The following is a 17,798-nucleotide window of genomic DNA, read 5'->3' on the forward strand; positions in this document are numbered from 1 at the left end:
TGTTCTTCAGTGTTTCTCTTACAGGGAAATAAATACCTAAAAATCAGTGATACATGAAAGACATAATGATTCTAACAGCATGTGGTTTCATGTAGCTATTTGCTTTCTTTTTGACGGTCTTTATGAAACCCTTCAGTGAGATTAGCGTTACGTTCCCAGCTGTTGGATGGAAAGCCTGAGGCTGAAAATAACCAAACTGAAGTTAGGATCTGGTTTGACTTGCTAAGAACTACTCTGAAAGAGCATTGAATATTGTGGAAGAAGCAGAAGAAAATTCATTTGTTTTATGCTGTTCCTTTTTAAGGCAACAGGGGTGAACATATTTTTCATTCTTTGTTAATAATTTCATTTGTGATAGTGACCTGCAGTAACTACCAGATAGCAGAGGAAGATTTCTAAATTTGATTTCTCTTAACCAAATACCCTGTTTTCTATGATTCTACAGTTCTACTTTGATAGCATTACATGCCAATGCCTTAACAGTTGTATGGAACTCTAGTGAAACACCAATCTTTTAGCATCTACTTTGTGAGCTTTGAGGCTTCCTACTTGGTGGTGCTTTTCTGCCCTTTCAATTTCTCTTTCCATTCAGGTTCTTGTCCCAGTTGTGTCACTTGAGTGACTTTTCTAAACTTTTTTCCCCACAGCAAGATGTGAGAAATTTGAGAAGGTTTTTGCTTCTTCTGTCTGGTGCCTCCTACCACAATGCATTTAACTGCCTTGGGAAAGTAGTGAGAAAAGAACCCAGGAGCAGAAGGATCTTGTTCATCTCAGCAGAACCAGGCATAGCCATGGAGGCAGGAATGTCATTCTGAGATGAAGCTGTGGCAGTGCTCAGGCTTGCAGCAGCTTTTCAGGATGGCTGGGGAGTGTGCTGGTTTCTTGGGAGTCTTCCCTGTAGAGAAGAGCCCATCAAAGAACTGGAGTGCCTGCCAGACTCTGAGAGGTCTCTCAGACTGACTTTCCCTACATTTTCCTACATTCCTTAGTTAAGCAGCCACTGTGTTAGGAAGATGGGCAATCCTAAAGGCACAGAAATGACTGCTGGCACAAAAGAAATTGCCATCCAGCCAAGTCTGATCAGCCTTCCAGACTTTGGTCCAAACTGTCTATTATCTTACTAACCACTATTGCTACTCTTTCCTCCTGTTGTAAGAAGCTTCTGACCAAAGGAGTGTAGCTAAATTAGGTCATGGCATAAAGCCCTTACACTAAACTGAGAACCTATGCTGAACAGTGTGATTTTCTGCAGTAGCCAGACATGCAATTGTTCCTCACCTTTATCTCTCTTGAACATTTATTTCTGTGATTTTGTGCATTCATCTCATTGATCCCTACCATGCCTGAAAAGCCAATATTTAAGAAGAAAAGGAAGTGCACAAGGGAGAGAGAGCATGATGGTTTTTTTTCTGTGCTCTGCTGAAACTAGTCTTGATCTCAGAGACAGCTTTTCATTTTGATAAAGAATTTCCTCAGATCCCTGATCCAGACATCAAGGATTTAAAAAGGCTTTTTACCTTCCAGTGAAGAGCCCATTGGACTGTCTGGTAGACTGGTGCTGATGGGAGGCTGTGATGTGAATGGTGCCAGAGCTGTGCACTGTTCAGTGGATGTGCTCATGGATACAATTCCATCTGCAGCTACAAATGGCTTGGTGGGACAGGAGACCTGAGCAGCCCTGAGAGGGTGCAGAGCATGTGGGTGACACTGTAAACTTTTGGCCTCTCAGAAAAGAAAATTGAGCAGCTTTGGGGCACTCTTTCTCTCAGTCTTTAGGGAGGAAACCTGCAGTGTGTTATGAGCACCTTTTCTGCAACTTCTACTCTGTTTTTACAGGCTTACTTGTGAATGTGTGTGCATGTGCAGTAATGAGGGTGCTGTTGAGGGGGGCTTTTTCTGCCTCTGGGCTGGTGTATGCATTCTGCAGAGGAGAATGATGTGTTGAGAGACTTGGCACACAAGGTGAAGTGTTGAATTTTTAGGATTTCTGTGACTCCATTGCCTTTCTGGAGTAAGCTCATCACAGATCTAGGGCCATTCATCTTACCTGTTTTAGAACAGAATGATCCAATTTCTGAACTGAATCCTGAATGTACTAGGAAGATTTATCCCGAAATATTTTTGGAATCTATAAATCCCTTTCAGATGTTTATGTGGTCTCTGTCCAGTTCCTTCATGGTCAAATTTGGTTATGGATTGTCCAGAAAAATGCCAGTGTCTCACTTGTTTTCAGTGATCCTTTGTGGTAAAAATGATTATGCATCTCTTAGTATTTTAGAAATTGGTGAAGGGGCAGTAATTTTTTTTCTCCACAGATGCAGAAAGCGTTCCATTTTGCCTAATGGGCTAAAGGTTCAAGCTGCAAACAGATCAGAAGAAAGAGGAATACCATTTTCTGTTAGCATGAGGCATGCTTTTGTTCCTTTCCCAGGTAATGCCCAGATCCTGCTCTGTAATTGTAAAATATATGGTTAGCAAAAAATACTAGATATAATGAAGGTTTAAGGATTGACAACAGTATATATGGTCTGAGCAGCCTACGTGGAAAACTAGTGCAGTAGTTAGTGTGCCTTCAAAATTATTCACAGGACTATAAAAGAGAGAGTTTCAGTTGGGCAAAGTATTAAAATTGTGCCATTCACATGTTCACACTTTAATTTCTTCTTAAAGAATACCTGTTTTTTAAACAGGTAGCTAAGGCAGCTCTTAATACACAAAGTGCACTCTTCCTAGTGTTCTTTCTATCCAAATGTCTGTTCTCACATTGCCTGCTCTGTCTTAGACACCTGGACAGACTCTTGTTCATATGGTTTTGATGGATTCTAAATGTGACTAGATGTGAAGCATGTGGGCCCGAGCATTGGGGAAACAGGCAAGAATTTGTCTTGGTAGAAATTGCTGTGAAAAACTCCCAGAGCAGAAGATAAAGGACGGGTTCAGACCTTCTTGCTGTCAAGTTGGATGGAATATTGGAGTAATTTATGAAATAATGCTTTCTGATAACTTCTGGACTGCAGGTGGTGTAATCTTGGCTGCTGATTACTCTCAGCTGGAGCTGAGGATCCTGGCTCACTTGTCTGGCGACTGCCGCCTCATTCAAGCCCTGAATGGCGGGTACCGACGTCTTTAAGAGCATCGCAGCAGAATGGAAAATGATCGACCCCGAAGCTGTGGGGGACAGGACCAGGCAACAAGCAAAGCAGGTAATTTTAGGAAAAAAATTCAACAGTAGCTTTCTGGGCAGGAAGGTTCAGTGTTCCACACATTGTAGATGTTTTTCTGTTTGAGTTTGGCCATGATTGTTCAGCAGTTGCTTTGTCCGTCCTCCCACTTTCAGTACATTGTAAGTGGAGCTGTTGGGGTTTTTTTGGGGGATGAGGGTGGAGAAAAGCAGCATGAATGGCTTGGACTCAGAAGGGGTCTCTCTTCTTGAATACTTGCCCTTGCTTTCATACACTTGCCTTCCAGTGGATCACATTTTGTTTTGGCTCTGCTTTCTCTGCGTGGCTGACCAAACGCTTGTTGATTCTTCACCCTTTCCTCTGGCAGATCTGCTATGGAATCATCTATGGAATAGGAGCAAAATCTTTAGGAGAGCAGATGGGGATTGATGAAAATGAAGCTGCCAGTTACATTGAATCTTTCAAATCAAGATACACAGGTTTGGATATGGCTGTTTGGAAGTTGGGTGGTGGTAGTTGTTGTTTTTAATCCCTTCTCTCCATGGCCCTTCAAATCCTAAATTTGTCTCAACCTACTGCTCGTATCTCTTGAAAATGCTTTTTATTTTGAAAATGTCCAGTCATGAATGCAGCAGTTTGATACTCTGTAATATTTTACTCTCTCTGGTTTTATTTACCTTTAGGACTTTGTTCTTTACTTATTACAATAATTTTTTTGTTATTTTAATTAATTAATAAGCCCTGAGGAGTCCTTTTAAAGCTCTTTGGTTTCTGAATGAGAAACATGTTTTTCCTTATTAAAACACACAGCTTCAAATGATATGCTGTGAAAACTTTAGAACCATGCTTCTTATAATTTTTAAATATAACCATTTCTTTCTTCTGCTTTTGTCTTCTGCTTTCATGGAGTTTAAACTATTTTACATATTACCCTTTAATTTTTATCCAGCTGTTCAGAGTAGCTCTCCTGTGTTTTGTAAAAAGACATGGTTGTTTTTCTAAGAAGCATGTTAATTTTTAGGAAAGATGTAGAGACAATAGAGCTGCAATCAGAAAAAGAATGGAGGGCAAATGGGACAAGAGGCAGCTAGCTCTAATCATAGGACTTGAAAATGAGCTGGAAAATTATTTTCTGAAGATTTAGAGTTTGTTTCTTTAGGAAACAGATGCGGAAAAATGGTTTTCTGTTTAGTCTCCATTAATTTCTGAATAGTATCCCCTTCATGACCATTAGGAATGACTTCCTGCTTCTTCTCTCTTGGTATGTGTGTGTGCTTACAAACTGCAGTGTACCTTATTTTTAAAGTTCACTTCTTGTGGGTTTTCACTTGCTAGGTGTTGCCAGGCTGACTGCTAAATGACATACCTAGTGAATTGACTTAGGCTGTCAGTCCTGATTTTGAATATTTCCTTTTACATTTTATATTTTGTAAACATGGAAACTGTCTGAAGTTAACTTTTCCCATTTTAGTACAGTTGTTACCTGAACTTGCAGTGCAAGTTCACTCCTCCCTGTCTCACCTTTCTTTGACCTAAGTTTCTTTTCAACACTCTTGGTGGATTTGCTTCTTCCCTTGCAAAGTGCAGGGAGGTGATTTTCTTTCATCCTAGAATCTGAAGGGACACAGCCTGAAGTCAGGCAGCCTGAGGCATCAAGGGCTCTGGCTTCTGCTTTCAGTTTACTCCCTCCCTACTACTTGTGTTTCCAGTGCTGGTCCAGGTTCTGACCTCTCCATTATCAACAGTAATGTGTGACCCTCTGTGCCTGGGCACTGGGCAGGATGGACTTCCCACCTCCTTGTGCACAGCCAGATATCCTGACACTGTGCACTCTCTTCCACCTCAAAAGCCTGAACCGGTTTTGCAGCAGAGCTGAATGAGTGATGGTGTGCCTTTGTCCACTGATGGGGTCTGGGAAACTGAAAGGATTTCCCCTGTGCTGCTTTCAGTGAGAGGTCAGTACAGAGCATCAGCTGTGTGACAGAAAACTTTCCCTCTCCTTTCACAGGGGTTCAGAAGTTCCTGAGGGAGACGGTGCGGAGCTGCAGGAGGGATGGGTTTGTGCAGACCATCCTGGGGAGACGCCGCTACCTGCCAGCTATCAAAGACCCAAACCCCTACAGCAAAGCTCATGTATGTTGAATGCTGTGCCTTTCTTAAACTGTCTTTTAGTTTTTATTTTTAAAATGCCAGATTTCTTTGTATAGCCATGTCTGCAGTTTAGCAAGGTTTGTGAGCCATCTTAGTCATGACCTTCCACTTCTTGCTTAACTCATTGTTCCCTCAGTCACTCTGTGAACAACAGAGCTTTTGTCATGGCCTGTTTGACGTCAGCCTTGTGTGGCTGGGTGTGCAGCTGTCATCACTGTGCTCACCTCACTTCAGAACTCCCACGCTGGAGCTGCAGTGAGTAATTGATTGAAATCGATGGACATGGTTTTAAAAAGCCTCCACACAGGGGTACACTTTAACTCTTCAGGCTGAGCTGCTCCAACTCAGCAGTCTTTGTATGTTACATGCTGCCACCACTTGAACAAGAAAGGGCATTTAAGACCTGTATTTTTGGGTATTTGTTCCTTTTCTTATTTTCCCTGAAAGGAAAATTGCTCTAACTTCTTAGATAAATATTTACTTAGTATACACCTTTGCATTACCGTAATTTTTTCCCAGGTCATTTTGGACACTTCTGCCATAGATTTACTTCAGGAAGAGTAAATTGACTCCCTAGGAAGGTGTTTCTCTGGGGAGAAAGCATTATACTTCTCAGTAGGAAGCTATGGAATTAAAGACTAGAGTAGAAGAGGGAGGAAGTGGGGAGTTTGTACTCCCAAGAGCTGACAGGGGAACAAGGAGGCTTTCAAAAAACTTTTGAAAATAATGGACAATTTTATCTGAAAAACACTTCAACAGGAAGCTGCTTTCTAGATGCATCTTCTGTCCAGATTCGATTTAGTCTTTAAAATCATATTAAAGACCAGTTAATGAATTATCTTCACCTTCATTTCAGCATCCTTGTAGTTCTTTGCAGATATTTCAGCTCTAAACAAAGAAAGAAGAAACTTAATACAGTTTTCTTGTCTGACTTTCTGTCTCTGATTAGTAGAGAAGTTGCTTGTCTAAAAAAAAAATAAATTGTGGTCTGCTGTGTTTTTGCACAGCTGTAATGCTCTGGCAGTCAGGATTTAGGGCGGCAGACCACATTGTCAGTCCATGAAGTCCAGTTTCTTGCCTTTGGTTGTCCATCTCTTATGGCTTTGCAGGTAGGCAGAAGTGTCTCGTGGTGCTTGCATTAACTGAGATTTTTCCTCTCCCCTTGAAACTGTTACCATGAGTATAGGCTTCTCCTTCTTGTGGATGGTGACTCTTGCAGGTTATCACTCTTGATATTCATTAATTTTAAATTTGTGGAATTTTGTCAGGTGCCTGTAGAAATTTTGTTTCTGAAGCTAGTCTATAATGTTTCTTTCTCTCTCTCAGGCAGATAGGACAAACTCTTTATTTGGAATTTTTACTCTGTGTATATTTGGCCGTGTATTTATTATTTTTAATTAACTAGATGTGACATGTTGGATTTGATTTTTTGGGGGTGAGTTTTGAGAACAACTCTCTGTGTTCAGGCGGAGCGCCAGGCTGTGAATACAACTGTCCAGGGATCTGCTGCAGATATTGTCAAAACAGCCACAGTGAATATTCAGAGATGCCTGGAAGCCTTCTCCTCTGTGTTCAAGTCCCATGGACATCTGGAGAGCTCCTTCCAGAGGGATAAAACTGGTATGGTTGCCTCTTCTTTGCACACTGGAGCAAGATTTTCAGTGTCACTAATAATAATTAAAAAAACCTAAACAACAAAACAACAACAACAGCAAAAACAAACAAACAAGAAAACCCACCAAAACAAACAAACAAAAAAACGTGAAAAAAATTAGTGTTTCTGGGCCTAGAGGTGGGAGAAGTTTTATTTCCTGACTGTGGTAAGTGTGTGTATAATGAGCAAAAAAGTAATCAGTAAGGAGGAAAAATGTCTGCTCAACAAACTGAAGCAAATGTGACCAGAACAGAGACTCTGGTTACCTCAGAGCAGGTGTTGCAAATGTTGGCAGTGAGAGTTCATGTGTGATGTGGTCTGTGATGCCACCACAGAATTGTTCAGAGGGAGGAAGGAGGAGCTGAGCAGACACTCTGGCTTCAGAGGCAGTGAAAAAATTGAGTGGGATCACTTCTGGTTCCAAAAATACATTTTTTGGTTAGAATTAAATTTGGAATTTGTTGGCTGGAATTTGATGTACGGAGACTTCCCAGTAGTATTATGTGAAGCACTTATCACATAAGTTTTTTCAGCATAAGTTTTTTTCTGCAGATAGCAAAGCTGTGCTGGGGTGCTCATTCCCAGAGGAATGCCATGAATACTTTTCTTAGCTTATTGTAGATGATGTTTTGTTCATCAGGTGTATTTTAGAAATACTACTGAAGAGATGGAGAGCTGTATTTCTTTGATAGTTCTTATGCTTCAATTGAAACATGAAGCTGTCTTAATATGAAGAGTCTGATTTGGAAACTAAATAATTAATGGCCAAACATCTAAAAATGTGTCAGGGGGTTTATTTTGGAGAGACCAGGTTCAGAGGTCAGGTAGGAGTAGGAGACACGAGCTTGGCAGAGCTTCCCACCCCTCCTAGGAGCAGCAGGAGCTCCTGACCTTTGGCCAGTGTAACTGTAGGGAGGTGAGCAGATGCATTTGTGACAGTTTTCCCCTGCTCTGAGTGTTTCAAAAACTGGAAGGAATTATTTTTTCAGCAAATTAGAGATGCCATCAGAGGAGCATCCTGCATCATGTGTCTGCTTCAACATTGCTGCTTCAGTGTGAGGCTTGTGTGAGCAGCTGATGATGGCTTGAAACCCTCTTGTGAACTGAAGTCCTCCTGTTAGCTAACCTGAGAAATAAATAACTTTTGAGTCTCTGTGTGTGAGGTGGTGTTTGTTTATTTTAAAACACCAACAGCTTTTGCCATGGAAGGGTTTGTTTCATTTTTTTTTTCAGGGAAGGCCCACCAGGATCTTGGTTTTGTCAGCTGCTTACTTGTTTATTCAATAACTGCTCTTTTCTTCCTTCCTCAGTTCTACTCAGGAGCTACAGTTTCAGAAACTGCATTTTGCAGGAGGCTCACTGCTTTCTTAAACTAGCCATTAAATGGTTGTGGAAGAAAAGCAGAATCCCAATTCATTGCCAGAGAGAATGTTGTAAACCAGCTTCTGATTAAACTTTGCACGATTTTGTTTAAAATTTACTTTCAGAACAGATGGTTCAGGAGACACAACTGTCTCTTGCTTCTGTTCTGATTCATGTCTTTATAATGTAATGCTGAAATATGTATATCTAAAATACTTTTCATTAACATATTTTCCCTCAATAGCTGTACAAATATTGATAGAATAGCCATGATTTGTGGTTCTGTCTGTAGGCTTGGGCTTTTTCATTTTCAAGGTGCTCACGTTCTTTTTCTCAGCATTAGGAATGTGCAAAGGTTTCTGATACAAGAAACACAGTTTTGTGTGATGGTGCCTAACAAACTCTGCTCTTCACCTGTGTAGGAAGGCATCTGAGGAGGAGGAACACAGGGATGCTACATCCCATCAGAGGAGGCTTCTTCATCCTCCAGCTGCACGATGAGCTCCTCTATGAAGTGGCAGAGGACGATGTCATCCAGGTACAGCCCTGCAGCTCCTCTTTCAGCTCTGCTGTGTTGCTGTATTTCTAACAAGCCTTCCTTCTAGGAGCCCACATTGTCTTCCCTGGATCCCCCCTCCATGGGTGCTGAAAGGGCTGTGAAAACAAGGTTCAGCTGGATGAAAACAGCATGTTTGCATGCTTGATCCCTTGATTTTTCGATTCAAGCCATCCCCATGGCTGAAGTTCATTTTCATTTTGTGCTTTGTTGCTTGTAACAGCAGCTCATGCAACCTCTCTGTGAGGCTTGATGAGTGAAGTGGCTTAGTGTTGTTGACAGCTGTGGGGGGAAGTGTTTCCTCATCCAGAGGTATTTTTGCCTTCCTCTTAATGCTCTGGTGCCTAACTCAGAACATGCATTATAGCAGCTGTGGTTTGTGCAGGGAAAGGAGGATTTTATCCTTTTAGTGCTCATTTCCTCATTCCCTACCTGCTTGTCCTCCTGGTAGGAGCACTGTGGTGCTGCTGGGCAGCAGGGTAGGTACCAGGAATGTGCTCTGTGGTTTTTAAGTGCCCTTAAAATGTCTGTGTGTGTGTGCTCCTCCCTGAGGGCACTCTTGGGCACAGGGGAGTCTGTGTGCCAGTTTCCAGGGGCAGGTGTGGGAGCTGGATGTTGGCAGCTCAGTGTTTCCCAAGTCCTGAGCATGGACACAGGGAGGCTCCCAGGCTGTGCTTCCATACCTTGGGGTTCCTTTGTTCCCCTTCTGCACAGGCAGACCTTTGCTGATGGCAAAAGGTCATCTCCTGATGGGAAGCAGCAACTCCTGGTCTGACGGAGCTTTCAGCAGGGCTGACTGGCCTGACCATGCATGTGTATATTAATAAATATGTGAAGGATATAAGTGAGTATATTTATTAATAATATCGATACGTTCATGTAAATAAAAACAAAAGGTTTGCTATTTTTGTCTTGAATCTCAGCTTGAGCTTTTTCTCATTTTGCCAGCTTTGTTCAGACATCTGCTGCCTCAATCTAGGCAGGCTGTTTTTGAGACTGAAAGGCTCCTAATATTCTTCCTGTAGAAGACTGAAATCTCCTGAGTATAGGCTTTAACATCTTTAGATACTGACTCCAGTTTATCATGGTGTTCTCAGGAGAACTGGAGACAAGTGAATGGATTTGCTTATTATTTATTGTATTTTATTTATTTCATTAACTATCTCAACCTCAAGAGCAATTATTACCAGCTTTTCTAGCTCCCTTCAGATGTATTTCTCCATAGCTTTTTCTGGGCAGTTGCTTAAACCAGCAGGTTTTCCTGCCTGCCCTGCAGCACAGCTGCTGTACCTGGTTCTGGGTGCAGCAGCCCAAATCAGACATTCTTTGCTGGTGCCATGTGCTGGACTTGTGACCATTTTCAGAGAATCTCCTGTATGGTTCATGTTTCTTTTGATCTGCTGGGCCCCAAACTTGATCAAAGCTGGAGTGGTTTGAATAGAGTGGAAAATTGATTTGTGTGTCATGTAAGCAACATTTTCTATGTTCCAGAATTTCATTTCCTTGTTTTCTCACAGCAGTGTGCCTTGCTTAGGCCCTGTTCAGTTTTTAATCTCTGATAACCCCATTTTTTCCTGCCCAGGCAGTTATTTTTCATCCTATTTTTGAGCAGTAGATTATTTCTGTCCTAATTCTCTACCCTGCTTCTTTCCACTCTGTACTTGTCTGTGCTGAATTACATCTTATTTCAAAGCACTTTTCTAGGTTATCAAGATTATTTTGAAATGCAGTATGTAGGGGCATAGGGGTTTGGAAGACAGATCTTCCCCTAGTTCTTCATGCTGATGTGAAGTCTTGTGCTCTGATCGCCTCAAATCCCCTCCTCCATTCCCCAGCAAAAACTATGGAGGAATTTCTGTGGTGGTGGGGCTACCTGTCAGCAAACACATGGAAGGGTCAGACAGCTTGAATAGTTCCTCTGCTGCCAGGGTGAGGAATCACCATAACTTCAAAGCCTCTTTTCACTCTGCTGTGGAAAGGTTCATGGGATGGGTGTGGATTGAGAGATTCATTCAAATAAGCAATCCAGGACAGGCTGGATTCTGCACAGGGGCCCAAAAGGGGGTACCTTTGTCCAGGACAGGTTTTTACAGTCAGGAGGGAAAAAATTCAGTCTCTTGTAATCCAAACTGCTGCAGAAAGAAATAATTTCTGGTCTCCTAACTGTGTGTTGAAATGAGTGTTTTCTTAGGAATACCTTTGGAGAGCAGAGAACAGTTACCTCATCTGTTTACTAGAGGGCAGGAGTTGCCTAAACTAAATAGTGAGGGGGAAGCTGGGCAGTATTTGTAGCACCCACATGGAATGTGACCTGCTTTCCCAGAGGTTTATAATTTGTGTTTCACAGAGTGCTTTTCAAGCTGGCACAACACGGACGAGCCACCGTTCTTTGCTTCTGGCAAATTTGTTTTGTGTCTTGCTTTCAGTAGCTTGAAGTTTTCAGAACAGACTCCATGAAACACTTCAGAGCTGTGCAGCTGAGTGAAAGATGAGACTCTTCAGGACTCTCAGGTGTTTAACAGAAAGTTAATCTTGGCCCCTTTTTTGAGTAATCCCAAACACTGCAGAACCAGTCACAGCTCTGTGCTGCATAAAATCTCACTGGCTTTATACAGTTTCTCCATTCATAAGCACTAATCAGGATTTGGTTGCATTCCCACTGGTGGTAAGTCAGTGCAAATAAATGCAGGATAGGATTCCAGGTGCTTGTCTGCCCCAGCTATTGACAGAAACCCAGAGCACTGAGGCTGTGTCTGTGTCTGATGCCTGATGTTTTCTTCCAGGTTGCTCAGATCGTGAAACATGAGATGGAAAACGCCATCAAACTCTCAGTGAAGCTGAATGTTAAAGTGAAGATTGGCCCCAGCTGGGGAGACCTGCAGGAGCTGGAGCTGTGACAGTGCTGTGTGCCTGTGCCATGGGGCTGTGACAGTGACAGTGCTGTGTGCCTGTGCCATGGGGCTGTGACAGTGCTGTATGCTTGTGCCGTGGGGCTGTGACAGTGACAGTGCTGTGTGCCTGTGCCGTGGGGCTGTGACAGTGACAGGGCTGTGTGCCTGTGCTGTGGGGCTGTGACAGTGACAGTGCTGTGTGCCTGTGCTGTGGGGCTGTGACAGTGACAGTGCTGTATGCCTGTGCCGTGGGGCTGTGACAGTGCTGTGTGCCTGTGCCGTGGGGCTGTGACAGTGACAGTGCTGTGTGCCTGTGCCATGGGGCTGTGACAGTGACAGTGCTGTATGCCTGTGCCGTGGGGCTGTGACAGTGCTGTGTGCCTGTGCCGTGGGGCTGTGACAGTGACAGGGCTGTGTGCCTGTGCCGTGGGGCTGTGACAGTGACAGGGCTGTGTGCCTGTGCCGTGGGGCTGTGACAGTGCTGTGTGCCTGTGCTGTGGGGCTGTGACAGTGACAGGGCTGTGTGCCTGTGCCATGGGGCTGTGACAGTGCTGTGTGCCTGTGCCGTGGGGCTGTGACAGTGACAGGGCTGTGTGCCTGTGCCGTGGGGCTGTGACAGTGACAGTGCTGTGTGCCTGTGCCGTGGGGCTGTGACAGTGACAGGGCTGTGTGCCTGTGCCACGGGGCTGTGACAGTGACAGGGCTGTGTGCCTGTGCCGTGGGGCTGTGACAGTGCTGTGTGCCTGTGCCACGGGGCTGTGACAGTGACAGGGCTGTGTGCCTGTGCCATGGGGCTGTGACAGTGCTGTATGCTTGTGCCATGGGGCTGTGACAGTGCTGTGTGTGTGCCTGTGCCATGCAGCCAAGGGCAGGTGCAGGCACTGGGCAGGTGCAGCCTGGGGTGACTGCGGGCGGTGTGATCCCCTGGGCTGGGCTCCTGCTGGCAGGGCACCCAGCTGCCTTCTGAAACCTGGGGGGGGAGCTGGCATGAACTCACCATGCCAAACCATCCAGAGCTGTCAGAGCACTGAAGCATGTTTAAACTGTGAAATTATTAATTGTTAAAAGAAGGATATTTAAATGAATTCTGTCAAGGGTGCTTGATTTTGTATAAACCTCCAAAGCCTAATGAATTTATTACATATGAAATGAGCTGGATTACCTTATTAAAACAAGGTGCAAACATAATTTGGCAGTGCCTGTGTATAATTGTCTAGGGCAAAAGGAGTCATTGTGATTGCACTTGATGTAGAATTTTGCAGGCCTTTGCCAGGATTATCTTGTACTGGATTCTGCTGATGACACTCATGTGCTGAAGTGGCTTTACAGTTGGCTGGATTTCTCACTGAGCAGCTGTGCAGCCTTCACAGTGAATGGAACCTGTGCTTGGTTGACCTCTGACTTTTAAGGAAGCATTTTGGTGACTGACTGCTGTAATTCATCCTACTGCTACCTTGCAAAGTGGCCTCAAGAGGAATATTGTTTGGGATCTCTTAGACTTAATACAAAATCACCAGCAGAAACATTTTAAAGAATGAAGCTCTACAAATTGGTTAAAAACTTCATGGCTATGTATATTTTTCTGAAGAAGAAAACGATCTCAGTCTGGCCAGCTGACATGGCAGCCTTGCTGGTGCTTGAGGTCTGGTGTGTTTGAGGGGAGTTGTTACACTGTGGTGGTGACTGTGGCTCTTCCTTCAGAGACCATTCTCCTCAGGAAGCCTCACACCTGCCTGTTGGCAGCCCCCCTAAAACCTGCTCAGATTTCCCCTACTCTGCCTCAGTGTCTTTGGCTCTGACCCTGTGATGAGGCAGAAAGGTTTCCTGGGTCTTTGGCCTTGTCAAGCTGAGCTGGGATCAGATCCTTCAAAAGAAGGGGCAAGGAAGGAGCTTGTAGGGAATTAATCTGCCACTCTTTGGCATCACTCTCCCCACTAATACCTTCTGGTCTGGCTAAATCTCACATCACAAGTTTTCATTTCCCTTCCAGACAGCTGTGATGGTTACACAAGTTCAGCTGCTTTTGTTAACTTCACACAATGCCTGACCTTGAATTCTGTAATTTTCATCGTCTTGCCCTTGTATCTCACAAGAAAGGGAGGACAAGTGCCTCCCCTCATCTTCCTTATGCCTCTAATTATTGCATCCTGTCTTTTTCTGCGGTTCCTCCCTAATGCAATCAATCTCCATCTTGCCATTCTTGCCTCCTGTGAGAAGTTTTCAAGCCCCTAATTATCCTTTCATTTCTGAACTTCTGCTGGGTCCTTTTTAAGCCGTGTACTTTTGAAGTTGCTGTTTCAGCCTGATCTGAGAGGATGCACACTCGGCTTTGAGCAGCCGGAGAGGGGCTCGGCATCGTTAACTTCAAAGGGCGCTTTGGCAGGGCCCTTATCCCGGCATCACCGAGGGCTGGAGAGCACAGGGAGAGCTCAGAGGTGTTCATGGAGCCTCCTCCTCACAAAGGCTGCATCCCGGGCTCTGATCCACCACCTCCTGCCTCTTGTGCAGCAAAGCAGACACTGAGCCAGAGCCCCAGGTGAGGCTGCCTTGGCTGCCCCTCTCAGCGCTGCCTTGGCCTTCTTTCCTGTTCTCTATTCCAGCTTACATTGAGATTTTTTTGTTTTCTTCCTGCCTGCTCTATGCCACGGCTTTCTACATCTGTCACCTGATGGCTGAGCTCTTTATCCACAGCATTGTCTTTTTTCTTACTGTATTAAAGCTTTTGTTACTAACAGATCCCAGCCTCGGCCCCCTGGTGCCTGACCATTTGTGTGCTCTGCCTGTGAAGATGCTGCCTTGGGCTCATTATCAATTCTCATGGCCTAAAGATTTCCTGTCCTGGGTGTCCTGCAGTGACACACCTGTGCTGCATTCCAGGCCTCGCTGGGGCTGCTGTCATTTGGGCTGCTTGTTCCTTGGCACATTACAGTATTTCCCTCCCACACGCTGCCTTCAGAGCTTCCCAAGGATGGACCTCACACGGATTTCTCAGCAAGCTCTCTAGAAGGGGGTGATGCTAATCAGTAAGAGGATTAACATGTACCCAAACTTATTTTGACTAACAAACTCGATGGGCTCATTTTAATTAAGCAGTAATTGGGAGCAAATGAGAAGCTAAGAGGTAGCCACTGTGGCATTTGAGTTGTGTTACAGGGACTGGCTCTGAGCTGTTTTCTGATTGCTGCTATTTGCATTCCTCAGTTCTGATTAGACTTTAACTCTTAGCGAGACTGAGCAGTGGAAGCAGAAGAGGGCAAAGTCAGGTAAGCAGAGGCACTGTCCAGAACTGCAGAAAAGGGTTTATGTTGTTTTCTGAAGGTGGTAAGAAGGAGCCTGGCTGCTCACATTACTTATCTGGTTTTGTCTGTGGGCTCCTTTCCCTCCACCTCTGATTGGCTGAGGGCATTTTATTAATTCAGGACCTGATAACCAGGGTGCAGGTGAGTCTCAGTCTGTGTGTAGTCAGGATGGGATGCATCTGGTAGTGTTTGTTCCTCAGCTTGTTTGTGTGTTTCTCCCTTCACAGCCCATGCCAGCCTCCTGTCAGCTGGCACAGCCTGGCACAAGGACAGATGGATGCTGCAGGAGGGGTAAGAGTTCTGTTTGTTACAACTTGTTCACAGCCTTGTCCCTTGGTGCACACAGAATTCCTACTAGTGCCCTTGCCTGGCTGCTGCCCCAGCAGGGATGTGCCTGCCTGCCAAAAGAAATCCAGCTGGGATGCAGTCCTGGCAAACAGCTCTTGTCACTGGGAGTGCCTTGTGTTCCTGTGATGGGAACCTGCAGGACCCAGCTCCTCACAGGGACAGGTGGGTTCCCATCTGGTCTGGTGGGTTCCCATCTCCTTTCTGCTCAGAATGACTCAAATGTGCATTAATGGCTACTGGTCCGGGGCAGGACTCGCCCGGCCTTGGTAGCAGGAACTCACGCCTTTGATGTTTGCTGCAGCCTCTCGGTGCCTTTCCTCACATGCAGACCACAAGCTTGTCTTGCCTTGGTTTTCTGCTGCAGCTTTCCTTTTCTAAAACCCTGGATACTGGAAGTGGTGACAGGCGACACATAATGGCACTGGTAATCTGATCTGATCGGGTCCTTTTGGCTTTCCTCTGTGCTGCTTGCGTTTGATGGAGAGAGCTGTACGTGGCTGACAAGAGGGAGAGGGGAGCTCAGCACCTGTGGCTGACACTTGGAGCTTCTCCCGGCACAGCAATTCCGAGCTGCTGCTGGGAGGAGCCCTTACACTGAACCCGTCCTGCCCTTCCCAGAGCTCACCCTGAGTGGGAGGGACAGGAAGGGCCCTGGTCCAGGCTGGTGACATTCCCTGCATGGCTGTCAGGAGCTCCTTGTGAGCTCCCTGCCATGGAGCATGGGAACATCAGCTGGGCAAGGGTTCTGTCCTGGCAGGAGCTGCTGGAGGAAGGGAGGTGGCCATCCCCACCCCAGCATCAACCACGACTGCAATTTTTGTATTCCTGAATGAGAAGCGAAAACTCCAACCAAAGGCTTTACACAAACCATGCACCTTTGAAACACTATAAAGAATGTAGAAGTTGGAAAAAAAAAGAGATTACACCAACTAGTATCAATTCTTTCCTTTATTTTCTTTCCCTCTGTTTTTTTTTTTTTTAATTTATTTTTTGGTTGTTAATGGGGGCTTGAGACAGCCTCACTTTCAGATGCCTTAGCTTTGTGATACTGATTTAGGATACCTGTGGAAACAGGACATGGTTAGCACAGGAGTGTGTGGGTCACCCCAGATCAGCCTTCATTCTGAGACAGGTAATGACTCGTCAACAAACCACACACATACTCAGCCCACATTTCCTTGACACTGAATCTGAATATTTGCTGCTATTTAAAAAAGTACAATGTTTGATTTGTTGATTTAATCACAAAACAAAACACATGAATGGAAACACTCATTTACGTGACTATTGCTTATACACCTAAGAGGAAGAGTTGGCTACGAAGGTCCACAGCAGTTCCTGCATGAGAGAGAGAGAGTGTGCTCCTACCAGAGCCTGCCAAGGCAGAGGAACATCCAAGACTGAAATATGCTGTGCTTGGACTCACCTTTGGGCTATGGGAAAAGGTGCATGGGGCTTTTTGAGGGGCAAAATTAACCAAAAGCTGTGGCTTTGCCTGTGCTGCAGCACACACAGTTTGTACACGAAGGAGGGCTGAGGCTGGATGCAGCTCTGAAGTGATTTCTATTGAAAAAGAAAAAGCTTTCTATGCCCACCTGCATTATGCACGCACTGTGGTGTGAAAGGCATTCTGGAAAAGGAGTAGAAACTGTTTTAGAGAAGGATTTATGTGATAATTTTATACAATACATGTAGTAAATAGAGTATTTTTTGTTACACATTTTTGTAACAATCCTGGTGCTGTGGGGAATGACTAATTGATGTAGACAGTTGAACTGCAGAACTGTAAAAAAAACTTAAACCCCCTCCCCCCAGGTAATTACAGAAAACAAAACCTGATTCTCAAAATTTCAATTGTCATGTCTTTTAATTCAAGGTTTGCAACTGAAGTTAAAGCTCTAGGAATAGATTTAATTTTTTTATTAATAAATAAAGTAGCTTGTACTTCATTGAAGACTTGCCAACTCTGCAGACTTATAAATAATCTAATTTAATGCATTTTTTCTCTCTATCTACAGCACTAGACATAAGATTACAAACATCTGGTCAAACCCAAAGGTGTGTGTGCTGTTGGAAGTTCTGTGTAACTGGTTTTGGATCTGATTGTGACAGAGCTCCCGGAGAGAAGAATGTGAGAGAACAAAGTATCTAAATGAACAAACAGCATTTTAAACTGAACTAATACTTCCAGCCAGTCTGGCCTGGTGTAGCTGAGGATTGCGAGGCTGAAGAGACATCTAAGCTTGGGATTTTGCTTGAGGTGCTGCTGTCTGAGTGGGAAAGGTGAAAGCACAGAAAGATTTCAACATCCAGTGACAGCCAATGTCCTTGATTTTCCTCCAGCCAGTCCCAGTG

The 17,798-nt window shown here is 44.5% G+C and overlaps 1 protein-coding gene across 1 annotated transcript in view; it reads left to right on the forward strand.

Annotated features, from left to right (window-relative positions):
- POLQ (DNA polymerase theta) overlaps positions 1 to 11,874 on the forward strand; it is a 52,202-nt gene extending 40,328 nt beyond the window's left edge. Inside the window, 8 exon segments of the mRNA XM_058045564.1 lie at positions 2,316 to 2,431; positions 3,018 to 3,112; positions 3,114 to 3,203; positions 3,550 to 3,661; positions 5,191 to 5,315; positions 6,800 to 6,953; positions 8,772 to 8,887; positions 11,689 to 11,874. Coding sequence (XP_057901547.1) covers positions 2,316 to 2,431; positions 3,018 to 3,112; positions 3,114 to 3,203; positions 3,550 to 3,661; positions 5,191 to 5,315; positions 6,800 to 6,953; positions 8,772 to 8,887; positions 11,689 to 11,802 — 922 coding nt within the window. The 3' untranslated portion in view covers positions 11,803 to 11,874.
- Positions 11,875 to 17,798: the final 5,924 nt, after the last annotated feature.

The sequence above is a fragment of the Melospiza georgiana genome, chromosome 2 (assembly GCF_028018845.1).
Source record: "Melospiza georgiana isolate bMelGeo1 chromosome 2, bMelGeo1.pri, whole genome shotgun sequence".
Classification (NCBI taxonomy): domain Eukaryota; kingdom Metazoa; phylum Chordata; class Aves; order Passeriformes; family Passerellidae; genus Melospiza; species Melospiza georgiana.